Source organism: Spermophilus citellus, assembly GCF_964194105.1.
Source record: "Spermophilus citellus genome assembly, chromosome: 6".
In the NCBI taxonomy this organism is placed as follows: Eukaryota; Metazoa; Chordata; class Mammalia; order Rodentia; family Sciuridae; genus Spermophilus; species Spermophilus citellus.
Window position 1 is genome coordinate 76,523,150 of NC_138187.1, and position 17,170 is coordinate 76,540,319.

At 34.6% G+C, this 17,170-nt stretch overlaps 1 protein-coding gene across 1 annotated transcript in view; it reads left to right on the forward strand.

Annotated features, from left to right (window-relative positions):
- MALRD1 (MAM and LDL receptor class A domain containing 1) overlaps window positions 1-17,170 on the forward strand; it is a gene marked incomplete at both ends in the record, with an annotated part of 684,412 nt that overhangs the window by 489,226 nt on the left and 178,016 nt on the right. The window contains one exon of the mRNA XM_081298191.1: window positions 9,454-9,607. Within this exon, the coding sequence (XP_081154317.1) occupies window positions 9,454-9,607 (154 nt within the window). The remainder of the gene's footprint in view (window positions 1-9,453; window positions 9,608-17,170) is intronic.

The following is a 17,170-nucleotide window of genomic DNA, read 5'->3' on the forward strand; positions in this document are numbered from 1 at the left end:
CTAATTGCTTCTGAGTTTTATAGAATTTAAATAGGTTGTCCAAGGTCACACACGTAATAAGTGATAGAGTCAGGATTTCAATTGAAGCCTATAGTTCCAGTGCCTGCTCTTAACTAGTGGCCAGTTCTGTCTACAGTTTTTTTGGGATTCCATATTCATTAAAATAATCTGAAAACATAATTTTCAGTTTTGATGAAAACTAATTTTTTCCCATTATTTGCTTTCTACAGTCTTTCCAGAGAAGTAGGTATGAAATAGAAATGAAGTCAGGTTCTTTTATAAGTTACCATTTATAATTTACTAAAAAAGTGTTAATACTTCATTAGTTCTTTATCCTCTCATGATTTCAAAACCAGTTTCCTTTGTTAGATCAATTTGGCGTATGAAATCAAATCGCAAAAATGTTACTAAGCCCATGTAGATTCCCAAAGACATTCTGACAAATGAATGACACATGAATAAGTTCTTCGGGGTCTTCCAGTATGAAGAATAAGCAGTTCAGAATCCCTGTGTCTACCTGGATTTATAGAAAGTGCCAATAAATGCCATTCATATATCATCTTGTGATTCAGGTTTCCTTACTACTGAATAAATTAGGAACTTTCAAAATAAAATGAGTATATCTGAATTGTCATGTCATAAATACAAGCTTCATTTTCATAACCAATTAATGAATACTCAAAGGAAAAATTTATAGCGTCAAATTTGGTAAAGGTTAATAGTATTAAAATGAGACATTCTGGTGAAAAGTGTTTCGTATCTAAAGAGGTAACAATCAGTCTCAAAGGAGAATAATGCCTAAAGAATAAACTATTGGATAAAGCAGAAATAAATGTTATGATCCATTCATTGAATAGCTCTTCAGAAAACAGATGGAAGTAATGTCATGAGAGAGATTTTTATCAAATGCCATGAGAAAATTTAATTTTACTGCAGAGATGCTGTATCTGTGGTTTTCATTTTGACAACTTTGAAGAAACTTTTGTTCTTTCTGAACATGCTTACATTTTACAGCCTTGAAAAACTGCAGATACAAATAGGCAGCACCTTGGAAATCTGGGTGGTGGAGGGGATGAAAGTATGAAAAGAGATTGAGGGCATTTCAACTGACAGTCATTACGTACCCTTCTATTTTAGAGTGAGGGACAGGCAGAAATTATAGAGGATGGAAAGCCAGGCAGAGCAAGTCTCACTTTGAAGAAGTGAGAATTTGCTATTTTGAAAGAGGCATATTACATAGCATTTTTAAAAACCATTAGGCAGCTTTATTTCATGAGCAGAAAAAAAAAAACCGATGAAAATTGCCTCCAATTGAAAGCAGGGAATGAATTCAGATCATTTGCAGTGGGAAATTGTCTTTTATTATTTGAACCTAATACAAGTGAGTATAATTCTTCCTAGGGCACTGGAGCTGTAAAAATATAGATTTCTTTCAAAAGTACTAATGTGTCCTTTATAAAAAGAAATGTCAAATTTATTACTTTATAACACAATAACTCAATGAAACATTTTCAAAAACTAAGGTTGTAGCCAATCGTATATAAAAGACAACTTACAATATCTGCTCTCTACTGAGACTCCAAAGACTGTCATGAAGCAGGGTGATGGGGTCTAAATATGGCCAATACATTTTTGGCACTCTAATTTCAAGTTACTGTTGTGATTTTGTGCCAAGCACATGTTGATGTTGAAATTATACTGCTTGTATTGGACACTAACTGGCCCCCAACTTTCAAATTTTTGTGAATAATACTTTAGAGTGATTTTGAAGTAAAAATTGAATATTAATTGGAAACCTGTACCAGTGCCTTGTTTGAGCTGATTAGATGTGAAATATAAGCCATATCCTAAGAATCTTAAGAACTTGAAATCATAAAACCTGTGCAAGCAAAAGGGAAATATTGAACTCAAAGTGTATAGAAATTATTTGGTGACAGAGTACATAAAGAGGTAAAATTCAGGCATGTTTAATGAACACTGTGTTCCAGATTACTACAGCTGGTAGTGTTTAATTAAAGTATGATATATTTTACAAAGTTAATTGAATGCATTTTGATCTATTATATGAGAATTAGGTAGCTTTCAAAATGGCATATAGCTGTAAAATGGCCCAAAAATCAAACAAATAGACAAAGGAATTCTGCTTCTATAAATACCTGTCCTCTGAATGTCTGTTGATTATTCTAAAGAATCATATATAAATAAATAAAATGAATTAATTTAATGATTTACCATTAAATTCTAAATATGTTGTGTCAGATGAGATTTTTGAGTCTTCTTTTCTGCTTTAATAATTTCTTAACTGTGTGGGAAGCTACACTGACCTTCCCCAAGGATGTTGCTAGATATAAATAGGTAGTTCTCAATGAAGCAGCTGAAAGTTTATGAATGTTTGAAAGCAGGTCTAGTCTGAGCTTGCTAGATAAAGAATGAGTCTATTTCTGAAAGCATATTCTATGTAAGGTGCTATAACTTTGTGATACAGTCCATAGTTTCTGGATAATTTATATAGTTCTATTAATAATTTCAAGAGACTAAGCAACATTTTGATTCTCAATCTTTGATTAACCACCTTTATGATTCTCAAGAAAAAATATGGCATTGCAACATGTTGTTTGCTTACAAAGTCAAACTTAGGTATGGAAGACTTAGAAGTTAAAAGTCACCAAAGAACAAATATACAATAATGACTTCTAAATTTCCAGGCAAACTTTTGCCTTCTTGTTTTAAAATGGATACAATATCACATTGACATGAACTAACACCTCAGCCAGAGATTGACTTTCTGATTTTTTTTTTTGTGCCACTGAAGAATTTTGTAAACTCGAAATTGAATATGTAGATTAGAAAAGGCTACTTGGGTTATACTTTAAAAACTTAGCCCAAGGTCCTCTAACTAATTATTGGATTGCAAGTTTTGATGTTCAGCCTGACATGACATTGTTTGTCCTGCATACAAATATGCTATAGTGAAATGGTAGATTATTATCCCTAGGTAATTATCATTATCTTTTTACAGCATGTTTCATGATGTAGTACTAAAATGAAAACATTAGAATGTATGACATTTCAATGATGTCACATCCCTGCCAAGTTGTTTTTTGGTAGTTGCTATTGACAAAAGTTAAATACTAGAGGAAATTATGTGAAATAGCAAATAAAAGAGATGATATTCAATCTGAATTCAATATTTTAGAATTTTTGCAGGCACAAACTCCATTGGAAATGAATTGTGGCTATTTAAGAATAAAGTGATAAAAGGCTTTATTGTGTTCATTTGTGTATTTTTTTTCAAATTCTCACAATGTTGTGCAGATATTAATGAGATTAATGTGTTTGGATTTTAGTACTTAAAATCAAGATACTGTCTTTGACCATGAAAAAATTAGTGAGACACTGCAGATGTTTTAATTTGAATTACTTTAGGAACTTGTAGGCAATGATGAGGGTCAGAACATTTAAACTTAATTCAAGATACTGTGCAAACTTAAAACTAGCCTTTAATAAATATTGGATTAGAGTTTCTCACTAGAAACATCTGAAATAGTGAACAAATACACAAATGTCTCTGTGAAATTAGAAGAATGACTTACCAAAATATAAGGTTTCAAACTAATTCAATTCTTAATTTTGTAAAAAAAAATGATTAAATTTGGATTAGTGGACCCAATTATTACTTTTCCTACTTCTGTAAATATTTGACCTCCAACATCAGGCAATCACTAAGCATGGGAAAAGATACTCAAAGTCTAAATTAAACATGATCTTCTTTTGAGATTGAAGCATATTTGTTCTTATTATGTTATTCTATTTTAAGTGCTGAGCTATGAAATATAAAGTAGTTTTATACAAGTATATTAGTTAGCTAGGTATTTTGGACAAGCTTCACATCCAATACAGAATGAATAGATAAGATATTTTCCATTGAGCCAGGAAAATTATTATTTTTTCTTTTTATTTCTTCTTTTTAATTATACATGATGGTAGAATGTATTTTGACATATTATACATATAAGGAATATAACTTCCTAATCTTCTGGTTGTACATGATGTGGAATTACATTGGTTCTGTACTCATATAAACACATAGGAAAGTATGTCCAATTCTTTCTACTATTGTTCTTATTCCTATGTCCCCGCCTTTCCTTTCGTGCCCCTTTGTCGAATCCAATGTACTTCTAATCTTCCTTACCAACCCTCATTGTGATTTAGCATCTGCTTATCAGAGAAAACGTTTGCCTTTTGGTTCTTTAGGATTGGCTTATTTCACTTAGACCTATAAATGCCCTGGTTTCATTTCTCTTCATGGCTGAGTGATATTCTACTGTGTAAATGTATCACATAAGAAAAGTTATTATTATAACTCAAATATGGTCAGACCCTATTTTTCTTATTTAGGATAATGTTTTCAAGTTTGTCTGAGAAAGTCAGAATGCCTTGAAAATCTGAAATAGAGAAAGCAACCAGATGAGGGGGAATCTAGGTATGCTTATTTAAATAAAGATAGCATAGATTTAAATAAAGTATGTTCTTGAAGATGAAGCCACCATTCTTAGGTTTGACTGATGGACTCCAGGTATGTCTTGGCCTCGTGAACATACATCTCTATTTTCTAACTAAGGAAACAAACAGGTGATATCCTTGAAACAAAATATAAAACCTTTCAAGATATTCCCACTCATACTCTTCTTTTTAACAAAGGGGAAGTTTACCTTTATTAAAAATAGAGACAAGCCATGCATTAGATATATATTTAAAATGACTCTCATAATTTGTTCTTATTAGGAAAACACTCAATTTAAAAACTATAAGCAAAAATATAATCAATGTAAAAAGAAAATAAACACAATCCAGGTTCTCCTCCATAATTCCAACACTAACAATGGCTATTTTACTATTTTGGTATATATCCTTCCAAACGCATACCTATAAATGTTTTTGTTCTTAAAAAATTGGCACTGTATTATACAAGTGGATATAATAATATATAATAATATAATCTGTTTTCTCTTTTTAAAAATGTGTTTGTTAATACAGTATAATAATACATAATAATAGGGTTCATTTTGACCTAATCATACATGAATGGAATATAATTTGCTCCATTTCAGTCCACAGTGCTTCTCTTTCCATCCTCTCCTCCCTCTCCTTACTACCCTTCCTCTACTCTACTAGTCTTCCTTCTGTTTATTTATTTTTAATTGGTGCTTGATAGGTCTACATAAAGGTGGGATTCACTGGGGTATATATATGTAATAGCATAACTTTGTCAGTTCATTGCCACATTTCCTCACTTTTTCTGTTCCTCCTTCTTCCCCCTCAATCCTCTTCCTCTATTTCACTGATCACCCAGCCCCCTCTATTTTTGTGGAACTCACCTATTCCTTGGTCTTTCCCCCTTTTCCTTTTTCTAGCTTCTACAAAGGAGAATGAACATCTGATCCTTGACTTTCTGAGTCTGGCTTATCAGCAAATGCCAATTTCATTCTTCTTTATGGCTGAGTAAAACTCCATTGTGTATATATACCACGTTTTCTTAATCCATTTGTCTTTGATGGGCACCTGGGTTCATACCATAACTTGGCTATTATGAATTGTACTTCTGTAGACATGAAGTGCCTCTATATACTACAGGTACTATACTATGCTGATTTTAGTTCTTTTGGATAAATACCAATGCCACTCCTACTCTTTCATATTGAAGAAAATTTGACTATTGTAATTATGAGGTCATGTTTTTTTTTTGGTTATTTGTTTGACTAAGATTTCTCTTTCTTTTCTTTTTGCTTTGATTTCCTTTTCTTTTGCCAGAATTTATAACACACTCTAAATGTAGAAAGTTATTTTCAGTGAGGAATTTTTTTTTTAAAGATATGCCAGTAATTTCCAGTTCCCACCTGGCATGTAAGGAGGCTGCTAGGAGGCATCATTCCCATCCCATTAGAAGGAACAAACTGAACAACTGAAAATCAACATCTTTTCTTAGACCCATTAGAGAACTGGGGTCACAGGTCAAACAGCTATCCCAAAATTGGGAGAGACAGACAGGTGTACAGAGAATCACGCTTTTTGAGATAGAAGTTTATGGACAGAGACCATTGTGGGAGCAGTAGCTGTGATGAGGAGATCACTGCAGACTCAATGTGGAAAATTTTGAGAAAAAAAATCAGAGGGGCTATCTTAAAGTAGCACCCACACTTTTGTGACCTTTACCTACGGGATTCCTATCAAGTTTTCACAGTGAAAAGCTGAGAGTTTCTCAGTTTTCAGTAAGGGAAGAGGAAAAGCACTTATTTTGAAGTATTTGTGGAACATTCTGTACTTCTATATAAGATCTGTAATCAAAAGAATCTACTTTACCAGTATGTAACTGATCTAGGAAATAGAAATGCCCAAGGATATTTTAAGAGATGGGAATAACTAAAAGGGAATTCTTTGTCACACACTACATGCACTAAACATAAAATAGTATAAAATATTTAAAGGAGAACTTGCATTGGTTGTAATGTATTATGCAAATTCAAGGTCATCCACCAGAAAATGTTGTAAAAGATGTATATCTGATATGCCAAGATAAGATAAAAAATAAAATCACATACAAAGCTTAATTAAACCCAAAGACAGAAAAAGAGTAAAAAAAAAATAAAAGAACCAAAAAATAAGAGTAATGAACACAAAACAGAAACAAACATAATAAATATTAATCCAACTAAGTCAATAATCACTTTAAATACTAGTACGCTAAATTCACCAGTTGTAAGACAGAAACTATCAGAATAGTAAAAAAGACCTGCATATGTTTTATTGTCAATAGGGAACTTATACTTAATATAAAGACACAAATAGATTACAAGTAAAGAGGTAGAGAAAGATATGCCATGCTAACATTAATCAAAAGAACAAGGGAGGTTAGACAAAGATGGCATCTGAGCAAGGAAAAGTATCAAAGTTAAACAGGAACATTACATAATGGTAAACATTACATTACTCCCAGAAGACACAACAATCAAATATGTAAGTACCTAACGTTAGAACATCAAAGTCTGTGAAGCAAAAATTAATAGAACTTCAAGGAGAAATAAATAAATCCACTGTTATAGCTGAAGACTCAAACTGTCTGTTAACAATGAACAGATCCAACAAACAAAAAGTCAGGAAAGACATTGTTGAACTGAATAGCACTATCAATCAATTGGATATAATGACATCTATAGACTACTTCATCTAACAACAGCAAAACCCACGTTCTTCTGAAGTTCACATGTAACAAGCACCAAGATATGCTATGTTGTGGGCCATAAAACATACTTTTACAAATTTAAGAGAATAGAATTCATGCAAAGTATGCTCTCCAGCCACAATGGAATTAAACTACAAATAAGCAACAGAAACTTACAAAACTTCCAAACACATGGAGCCCAAACAACAAATTTCTATATAATATGTGGGGCAAAGAAGACTCAAGAAAAATCTAACACTATTTTGAACTAAATTTAAAAGAATATATAACATCTAAATTTGTGTGTTTCAACTGAAACATTACTTGACAAGAAAATTTTTAACATTGAGTGTATATATTTGAAGAGAAGAAAGACCTAAAATCAATAAGCTTTTAGCTTAGAGAACTACGAAAATGAAGAATAATTTAAGACTCAAGTAAGCTAAATCAAAGAAAGAATGAAATTCTGGGTTTGTAGCTTCATGGCAGAGCCATTGTCTATCCTGTGCAGGGTCCTGGATTCTCCCCACCAATGCAGTCAAGCCATCAATAGGGAAACTAAAAGAAATAAAGAATATTAGAATATTAGAGCAGAGATTAATGAAATTATATTAAAAACAACAGAGAAAAATCAGTGAAACTAAAATCTAGTCCTTTGAAAAGATCAATAAAATTCAAAACCCTCTATCCTGGTTAAGTAAAACAAGAAACAGAAAATACAAAGTGCTAATATCAAAAGTGAAAGAGCATGCAGCATCATCGCCAATCTGTGGGCACTTAAAAGCCTCAATAAAAGAATGTTGATTTAAAAATACATTTATAGCCTCAAATTGGACAATAATGCCAACAGAAAAAAAAATCCAGTTGTGTTTAATACAAATATCCTTTATATACTAATGTATTTGAAAAGCACAGAAGTTATGTATGCCCCCAAACTACTAATAGTGTGATGCTTCTCTGAATCACATCTCACTACAGTTATAGACATTCTCTTCTCTCTAGTCATGCTGGAATCAGAGTGAATGAATGGAATATACAATATCAACCAGTCCCCAATACCTACTCTGTACTAGCTCTATGCACAGATGTAAAGGTTAATTTGAATTATCAACTTGATTGGATTAAGAGATGCTGATGATTAAGAGTCTTCTGGGTGGGTCAGTGAGGGTGTGTCTAGGAATGATTGGCATCCGGGCTAGCCAACTAAGATGGAGAACCTCATTAAGCATGGGCAGCACTGTGGAATAGGATTATGGCTTGAATGAAATAAAAGTTGGGAAGAACAAGGAAGCAGCAGCAGATGTGAGCTCAATTCTTCTTAAATGGGTTCTTGATTGCTGCTACAATCGTCTGAGGATGTTGGACTCTCCTTCTTCACTCTTCCAAACTGGACTCCGGGGAGTTTCCAGAAGCCTTCAGTCTTGGAGGAGGGTAGAACCATTGATCCTTCTTGATCTGAGGCTACTAGTTCTTCCAGCTCTCTAACCTGCAGATGGCCAGTGTGGACTATCCAGCTTCTGGTAGGAAGCTAGCCTAATATATCCCCCTTTTTTTTTTCCTATCCCCTACTATCCCCCCTCCCCTCCCCTCCCCTCCCCTCCCATCTTCCCTCTCTACCTCCCCTGCTGTTGTTCAATTATCTCCCCTTTTTCCCCCCCTCCCCCTTGCCCCTCATAACCTCTTATAATTTTGTGTATCATTGAAGGTCTCCTACCATTTCCATATACTTTCCCTTCTCTCTCCCTTTCTCTCCCCCCATTCATCTTTGTTTACTATTAGTCTTTCCCTCATGCTCTTCCTTCCTGTTCTGTTCTTAGTTGCTCTCTTTTTTTATAATGATACTTCCTATTGATTTTGTCTCTCTAGAGAACCCTAATACAACAGAATACAGAATACTTTACTTGAAAATGACAGGTTAGAGCAAATTAGAAGAAAAGGAATACACTTCCATAGTCAACACAAATATTTCATCATCACTTTTTATTTGAGTCACGTGCCAAAGTGAATTTTGTGAATTGCTGCAATCATAGCAGCACTTTTATTTTGGTTGAAAGGAATTGTTATTGCTATCTGACAAAAAAAAAGAGGAAAAAAAAGAATTCTGTTTCATTGTGTATGCATTTGTTTAGGGAGAAAATTATATTTGTGCATGGTTTAAAACATATTCTGTGTCATACTATAAAATATAAAATTATATTCTCTGAAAAAAATCTTTTTTATCTATTTCAAGGTAGTGGACGACACTTCCTCTACATCAACTCTTCCAGCCCCAAAGAAGGAGCCACTGGAAGAATCATTACCACCAAATATTTCCCAGCAAGCCTTGGAATGTGTGCTGTTCGGTTCTGGTTCTATATGGTGGATCCTAGGAATATGGGGATATTAAAGGTACAGAAGGAAGAAAGATTTGTGTTCACTGAAATATTCATCATATATGTTTAAGCATCCCTTTTCTTTTTTTTTTCTTTTTTTTCTTCCTGTAGTCACACCACTGATACTGATTCCATTAATTTCTCATTTCTTGCCGGGGCAGTGGGTCTTGGACATGCAATGCTGTCATTCATCTTAATCTCAGTCAAGATTTAACTCACTGATGGCTGCCACCTGAACCCAATTATGGTGCATACTATTTAAAAGATTATCTGGAGATAAAAGAGTTCAGGTAGATTCTGTATATATCTTATAATAACACCTTAGCTGGGGACCCTGAGGAAATGTGATGTGAAGGATAATGATGAAAAATTTTTTCTCCCCATAACAAAGTAAAGGCAAAGCAAGTTTAAGATTTTTAAGTGTAAATCAGCTCACAGTAAAAACAAGATACCTGTTCCATTTTAATGAACTGAAACCAAGAATCTACCTCACATGCAAATGTCTTTAAAGAAACAAGTTACTGCATGTGAACTGCTGCTCATTTTGTGAAAGATGAACGAGTTTTTTAATCTTTGCAAACCAGTTTTGAGATCTAGTTGTAAAGACTATATATTAGAGAGCAACACCTGTGCCATACCCTAGCAATTATTTGATTACTTCTCCTTTCAACTGGAATTATTTTCTTATCTCAAAAATTGTGTCTAGTAAATAATAACATCTATTAGTAATCACTTGCTATCTTTCAGGGTATGTACATTTTTAGAGTATATAACTTTTGTATATGTTATCAATTTTAATTCTCCCATTCACATATTGCAATAGGTATATTTTCCCAATCCTACCATAAAAAAATTGAGATGATACTCAAAGAAGTATAGCAAATTTTTCAAGATTTCCCAATAGACAAAAAAAATCTGATTTTATAAACCTGACATCCATTAATCAGTATTATTTCTCAGATTCTCTGTGGTCTACCAAGAAGTCTGAGAAACACGGGGGTAGGGAGAAAGAAAAAAGGCCCTCTCATTCAAATCATTGACAGAAAAGGGAGCGCTTGTCAAGTAAAAGTGCAAACATGCAAAGAAAATGGGGAATTTACACTTATTCTATATGAACATCTGTTTTCCCAAAGGAAACTCTGTAGAAACAAAAGAGAATGAGTCATTTTTTTAATCACTATAGGGATATATGTGTAAATGCAGAACATGTGAAATTTTTAATTTTTTTTATTTTTACATATAACTAATCAGTAGGTTAACTTATTGTTTATGATAAATTCTATCCATAGTAATGATAACAACTGACCCCACTAACATTATTAAACATATATTGCTATGATAAAAGAGGACCTTAGCCTATGGTTATTTATTACTCATGAAAGCAAATAATAAAGGAAAGGCCAATGGATCTTTCAATGGAATGCAAGCAGATTTCATTCAGTTTCTATAAAATGCTCCTTCCTTAATTCAAACATAACACCAATATGTGCTTTCACTGTTCACCAGCAGGTCAGTTGGCCCCTTCAGTTACTCACTTAAATGGCCCGCTACTTTTAACCATGTTTCTGTAAACAGACTCTAAAATAGAAATGTTGGTCTCAGTCTTGATTTCAGATGCCTTGTTTTTGGTGGCTGCAGGTTTTTCTAAGTAGAGAGCATCAACTGTAGTACAAAAATGCTTTAATTGTCTGGGCAGTCTTCAGAGAGGTCTACTAACTGCTAAGAGTAATGGAGAGAAATTGGCAGTCCTATCTATGTTCTGTAGAAAAATCCCCTGCTCTGAGTGGTCTTGATGGGATTGACTGTCACAGTGACTTTCCTTTAGCATCACCTTGGGTGATCCAGGCAGGATCAATCCCAGTGTTTTTTTAGCAGTTGACGCAGAGGATGAGAGAATTTCTTCTGCCTTAGAGGTTGTGTGGATGGAGGCTAGGTCTGGGGCTCTCTAAGACAATCTTTCCCACCATGAGGAGAGACAAAAAGAAGGTAACGCATAGAGGCACAGAGTATTAAAAAGAGAGAGCGGGGCTGGGGGGAGAGAAGTTAAGCCCTGGATCTTTCTCTGCTTGAGCCAGTTAGTTGCTACTGAATTCATAATCACTAAAGAGACCCAATAAAAATTGTTTTCACAAGGTGACCATATATCAGTGATGGATCACAATAGCTGGAACGAGTCTTATTTTTACAACTATGGCTCTGGAAAAATTTGAATTATTCTCAGACCAGAAACCTTTCTGAGCATGCAATAATTTTATACGTGGATGAACCAAGGAAGTAGAAGCCCATTCTCCCTACTCTTCCAATTGAGGTTTTCCATCAACATGCTATTGTTTTGCATGAGACTTTTGTGCTTTCTGATAGTCTGTAATTTGGGTAATACATATTACATTTTACTACATTTTCTAAGGCAGTAGTTTTTCACTGATGTGTGGCTCCTGTAGAAATTGCATGGACAGTTTGGCAGATAGAACACTCCTTATAAAGTTTTGAGAAATTGCATCTATTTTCTTAAGTAACTGATGCCAAAAGTTAAACTAATATAGCCAGAAACTGTGGTGGGAAATAATATCCTATTATTTTATGTTGAAAAGAGATATCAGAAGAATAAAATAAGTGATCATATCTACTGTTGGTGTGGTTGTAGAGAAATAGATAGTCATTGCTACTCAGGCTATCAATTTGCAATTATGAAGAGCATTTTAGTAATTAAAAGCTTTATAGTTTTTATATTATTGACTAAATAGTCCATCTCATCTATGTATTATAAGGAAATAAATATTTAATTTATAAGGGTTTCCATCTTAGTATTATTCTTCATATTAGAATCTACCTGAGCATCAAATAGTGGCAAATGGTGAAATATAGTACAGTCACTCTTAACACTGAAATATTATGGAACAGTTGATTCTGAATCAATGATTAATGATAAATGAAAGTACTTATAATTAATAAGTGACCAAAGCAGACTAGTAAGGAATGACATTTTTAAAAAATGTATCTAATTGTGAGTATAAACATAAATATTTCTATGTGCATATATGAAAGATAAAGAAATGGAGGATACACACTACAATGGTTAATTATCTGTAGATGATGTTATGAAAAGATGTTTTTTCATTGTTTGTCAATTGTATAATTTTTTTGTGAAATTTTGATGAGACAGTTAGAAACTTAGCTTAAAACAAAGAGAAAGAGAGGAAGAAGCCTTGTCCTGGGCCCTGGAAGTTAAAGATCTAGAGGCTGGTAGATTCTGGGGAGGATTTGTTTTCTGGTAAATAAATGGCACTGCTTCCTTGCAACCCCTCATGGGGGAAGGAACAAGGAAGCTCCCTGGGATCTTTTTAGAAGAGCAATAAACCCATTTGTGAGTGTCTGACCCTCATGACTTCATGACTTCCCAGGGGCCTCACTTCCCAATACTATTAACTTGGGTTGGAATTTCAGTACATGAATTTGGGGGAGTCATAAACAGTCTGATACACAGGGAAAGAAGTTGAACTGATTTCAGAAGTCTATGGCAGAGAAGTAGCTTGATTTAAAATGGCATATAAGAATACAGTGGACAGCAATGTCTGAAAACAATGAACTGGACTTAGATCTTCACTGGGATATTGAGATTATTTTCAAATAAAGCATTTCTGAGTTTTTATAAGCCTATTAATGTAGAGCATTATATAAAGCTAAGGCAGTCAATGATGACTTACAGAGCTGATGGAGATTAAAGCTGAGAGTCAAACATGTATTTTCCTGTTGCATTTCAGAACAACAACAACAACAAAAAAAAAAAAAACCCAAACAATTCTGATTTATCCCAGTCTTTTTTTAATGCCATTACACATGTGCTTTTTTTTTGTATTACAATTTTAATACACATATATACCACAATTTTTTATTGGTTGTTCACAACATTACAAAGCTCTTGACATATCATATTTCATACATTAGAATCAAGTGGGTTATGAACTCCCATTTTTACCCCAAATACAGATTACAGAATCACGTCGGTTACACATCACATTTTTACATACTGCCCTATTAGTAATTGTTGTATTCTGCTACCTTTCCTATCCTCTACTATCCCCCCTCCCCTCCCCTCCCATCTTCTCTCTCTACCCCATCTACTGTAATTCATTTCCCTCCATGTTTGTTATCCCATTCCCCTCATAACCTCTTATATGTAATTTTGTATAACAATGAGGGTCTCCCTCCATTTCCATGTGATTTCCCTTTTTTTCTCCCTTTCCCTTCCACCTCATGTCTCTGTTTAATGTTAATCTTTTCTTCCTGCTCTTCCTCCCTGTTCTGTTCTTAGTTGCTCTCATTATATCAAAGAAGACATTTGGTATTTGTTTTTTAGGGATTGGCTAGCTTCACTAAGCATAATCTGCTCTAGTGCCATCAATTTCCCTGCAAATTCCGTGATTTTGTCATTTTTTAGTGCTGCGTAATACTCCATGGTGTATAAATGCCACATTTATTTTTATCCATTCATCTATTGAAGGGCATCTGGGTTGATTCCACAGTCTGGCAATTGTGAATTGTGCTGCTATGAACATCGATATGGCAGTATCCCTGTAGTGTGCTCTTTTAAGGTCTTCAGGAAATAGTCCAAGAAGGGCAATAGCTGGGTCAAATGGTGGTTCCATTCCCAGATTTCCCAGGAATCTCCATACTGCTTTCCAAATTGGCCGCACCCGTTTGCAGTCCCACCACCAGTGTACAAGAGTACCCTTTTCCCCCCATCCTCGCCAGCACTCATTGTTCTTTGACTTCATCATGGCTGCCAATCTTACTGGGGTGAGGTGGTATCTTAGGGTGGTTTTGATTTGCATTTCCTTGACTGCTAGAGATGGTGAGCATTTTTTCATGTACTTGTTGATTGATTGTATGTCCTCCTCTGTGAAGTGTTTGTTCATGTCCTTGGCCCATTTGTTGATTGGGTTATTTGTTTTCTTATTGTCTAATTTTTTGAGTTCTTTGTATACTCTGGATATTAGGGCTCTATCTGAAGTGTGAGGAGTAAAAATTTGTTCCCAGGATGTAGGCTCCCTATTTACCTCTCTTATTGTTTCTCTTGCTGAGAAAAAACTTTTCAGTTTAAGAAAGTCCCATTTGTTGATTCTTGTTACTAACTCTTGTGCTATGGGTGTCCTATTAAGGAATTTTGAGCCTGACCCCACAATATGTAGATCGGAGCCAACTTTTTCTTCTATCAGATGGAGAATCCCTGATTTGATATCTAGCTCCTTGATCCACTTTGAGTTGACTTTTGTGCATGGCGAGAGGAGGGGATTCAGTTTCATTTTGTTGCATATGGATTTCCAGTTTTCCCAATACCATTTGTTGAAGATGCTATCCTTTCTCCATTGCATGCTTTTAGCTCCATTATCAAATATAAGATAGTTGTAGCTTTGTGGATTAGTCTCTGTGTCCTCTATTCTGTACCATTGGTCCACCCGCCTGTTCTGGTACCAGTACCATGCTGTTTTTATTACTATTGCTCTGTAATATAGTTTGAAATCTGGTATCACTATACCACCTGATTCACACTTCCTGCTTAGAATTGTTTTTGCTATTCTGGGTCTTTTATTTTTCCATATGAATTTCACGATTGCTTTATCTATTTCTACAAGAAATGCCATTGGGATTTTGATTGGCATTGCATTAAACCTATAGAGAACTTTTGGTAATATCACCATTTTGATGATATTAGTTCTGCCCGCTGATGGTTTTGGTTATTGTTTTTCATTTCTTCCTCGTGTAGAGTTTTGCTCTAGACGCTTTGCAATGCTGGTTTTCTGGCTACAAATTCTTTTAGCTTTTGTTTATCATGAAAGATTTTTATTTCGTTGTCGTATCTGAAGCTTAATTTTGCTGGATACAGAATTCTTGGTTGGCATCCATTGTCTTTCAGTGTTTGAAATACGTTGTTCCAGGATCTTGTCGCTTTCAGCGTCTGTGATGAAAAATCCGTTGTTAACCTTATTGGTTTACCCCTAAATGTAATCTGCCTCTTTTCTCTTGTAGCTTTTAATATTTTCTCTTTGTTCTGTATATTGGATATCTTCATAACAATGTGTCTTGGCGTTGGTCTACTGTGATTTTGTGTGCTCGGTGTCCTGTATGCATCTACAATTTGTGTATCTGTTTCCTTTTTTATTTCTGGAAAGTTTTCTGTAATTATTTCATTCAGCAGGTTACTCATTCCCTTGGTATGAATCTCTGTGCCTTCTTCTATCCCGATGACTCGTAAGTTTGGTTTTTTTAAGTTATCCCAAATCTCTTGGATGTTTTTCTCGTGATTTTTTACCAGCCTATCTGAGTTGGCTAGACTCTTTTCAAGATGATATATTTTGTCTTCATTATCTGACGTTCTGGCTTCTACTTGCTCCACTCTGTTAGTGATACTCTCGATTGAGTTTTTAATTTGGTTTATCATTTCCTTCATTTCTAGAATTATTGTTTGATTTTTTTTATAATCTCTATCTCCTGATAAAGATGCTTAACTTCTTCTTTTATCTGTTTATGTAATTCATTTTCAATGTGATCTTTAAGGTTCCTTTCCATCTGTCTAAGGTGTTCCTTGAGTTCTTTATATGGCCATTTTTCTGATGACTCCAGGTCCTCCTGAGATATTTAGGCTGTCCTTCATTGTTTGTACTCCTTTTCTTCCTTGCTTTTTTATGCTCATGATACTTCTTGTTCTGTTTGACTGCTGAGTTACTGTTTACTCTTATAAATTTATTTGATGCTTGGGAGGAGAGGTATTAGAAGGGAAGGGAAGAAGTCACTAAAGAGAGTGAGTGTAGGCAGGTAGAATTCAAGAAAGGGGAATAAGAAAATTGAAAAGAAATGAAAAGACAAAAGAAAAAAGTGAAAAGAAGGAAAGAAAAAATGAAAAAATAAAAATTTAAAACCAAAAAAAAATTATAATGATAATAAACAAATGGAAATTAAAGTTTAAAAAATAATAGTAGTAATAATAGAATAAAAAGAATTTAAAAAATTGAAACCATTAATAAGAAAGTTGAAGAACAACAACAACATCAACAACAAAAAGTGAAAATAAAATTAAAAAAAAACAATAATAATCATTAAAAAAATAATAATAATAAATGCAGTCATAGAGCTCAATTAACTTCTCTTTCAGTAGGTGGAGCTATGCCCACTGGGCCAGGCTTCTCTTCTTGATGGGTGGGAACCAATCACTGTTCCTCAGTTCTTCTTCCCAGACTGTGCGGGTCTCCAATCCTGAGTGCCTAGGGCCTTCTCTTGTGGTTCCTCAAGCCAGGCCCTGCTCACCTGTGATGCTCACCACAATACTGGCTACACGCTGGGTCTGCTGCTCCTGGGAGCCCTGTTTCCATGGATGCCTGGGCACACCCTTTCTGTTTGCCTCCCTCAGACCCTATGTTTGTAGGGCTTGGGGCTGAGGACCCCCAGCGAATTTGTTTGCCCTCAGGTAGCAACTCCCCTGGTAGCTGGTGCAAGGGACCTCTGTTGTCAGCAGAGGGATACCCTGGGTCTGACTATCGTGCTCAGTTGGCTTTTACCTCTGTGAGTTCAGGTGGGCCAACTA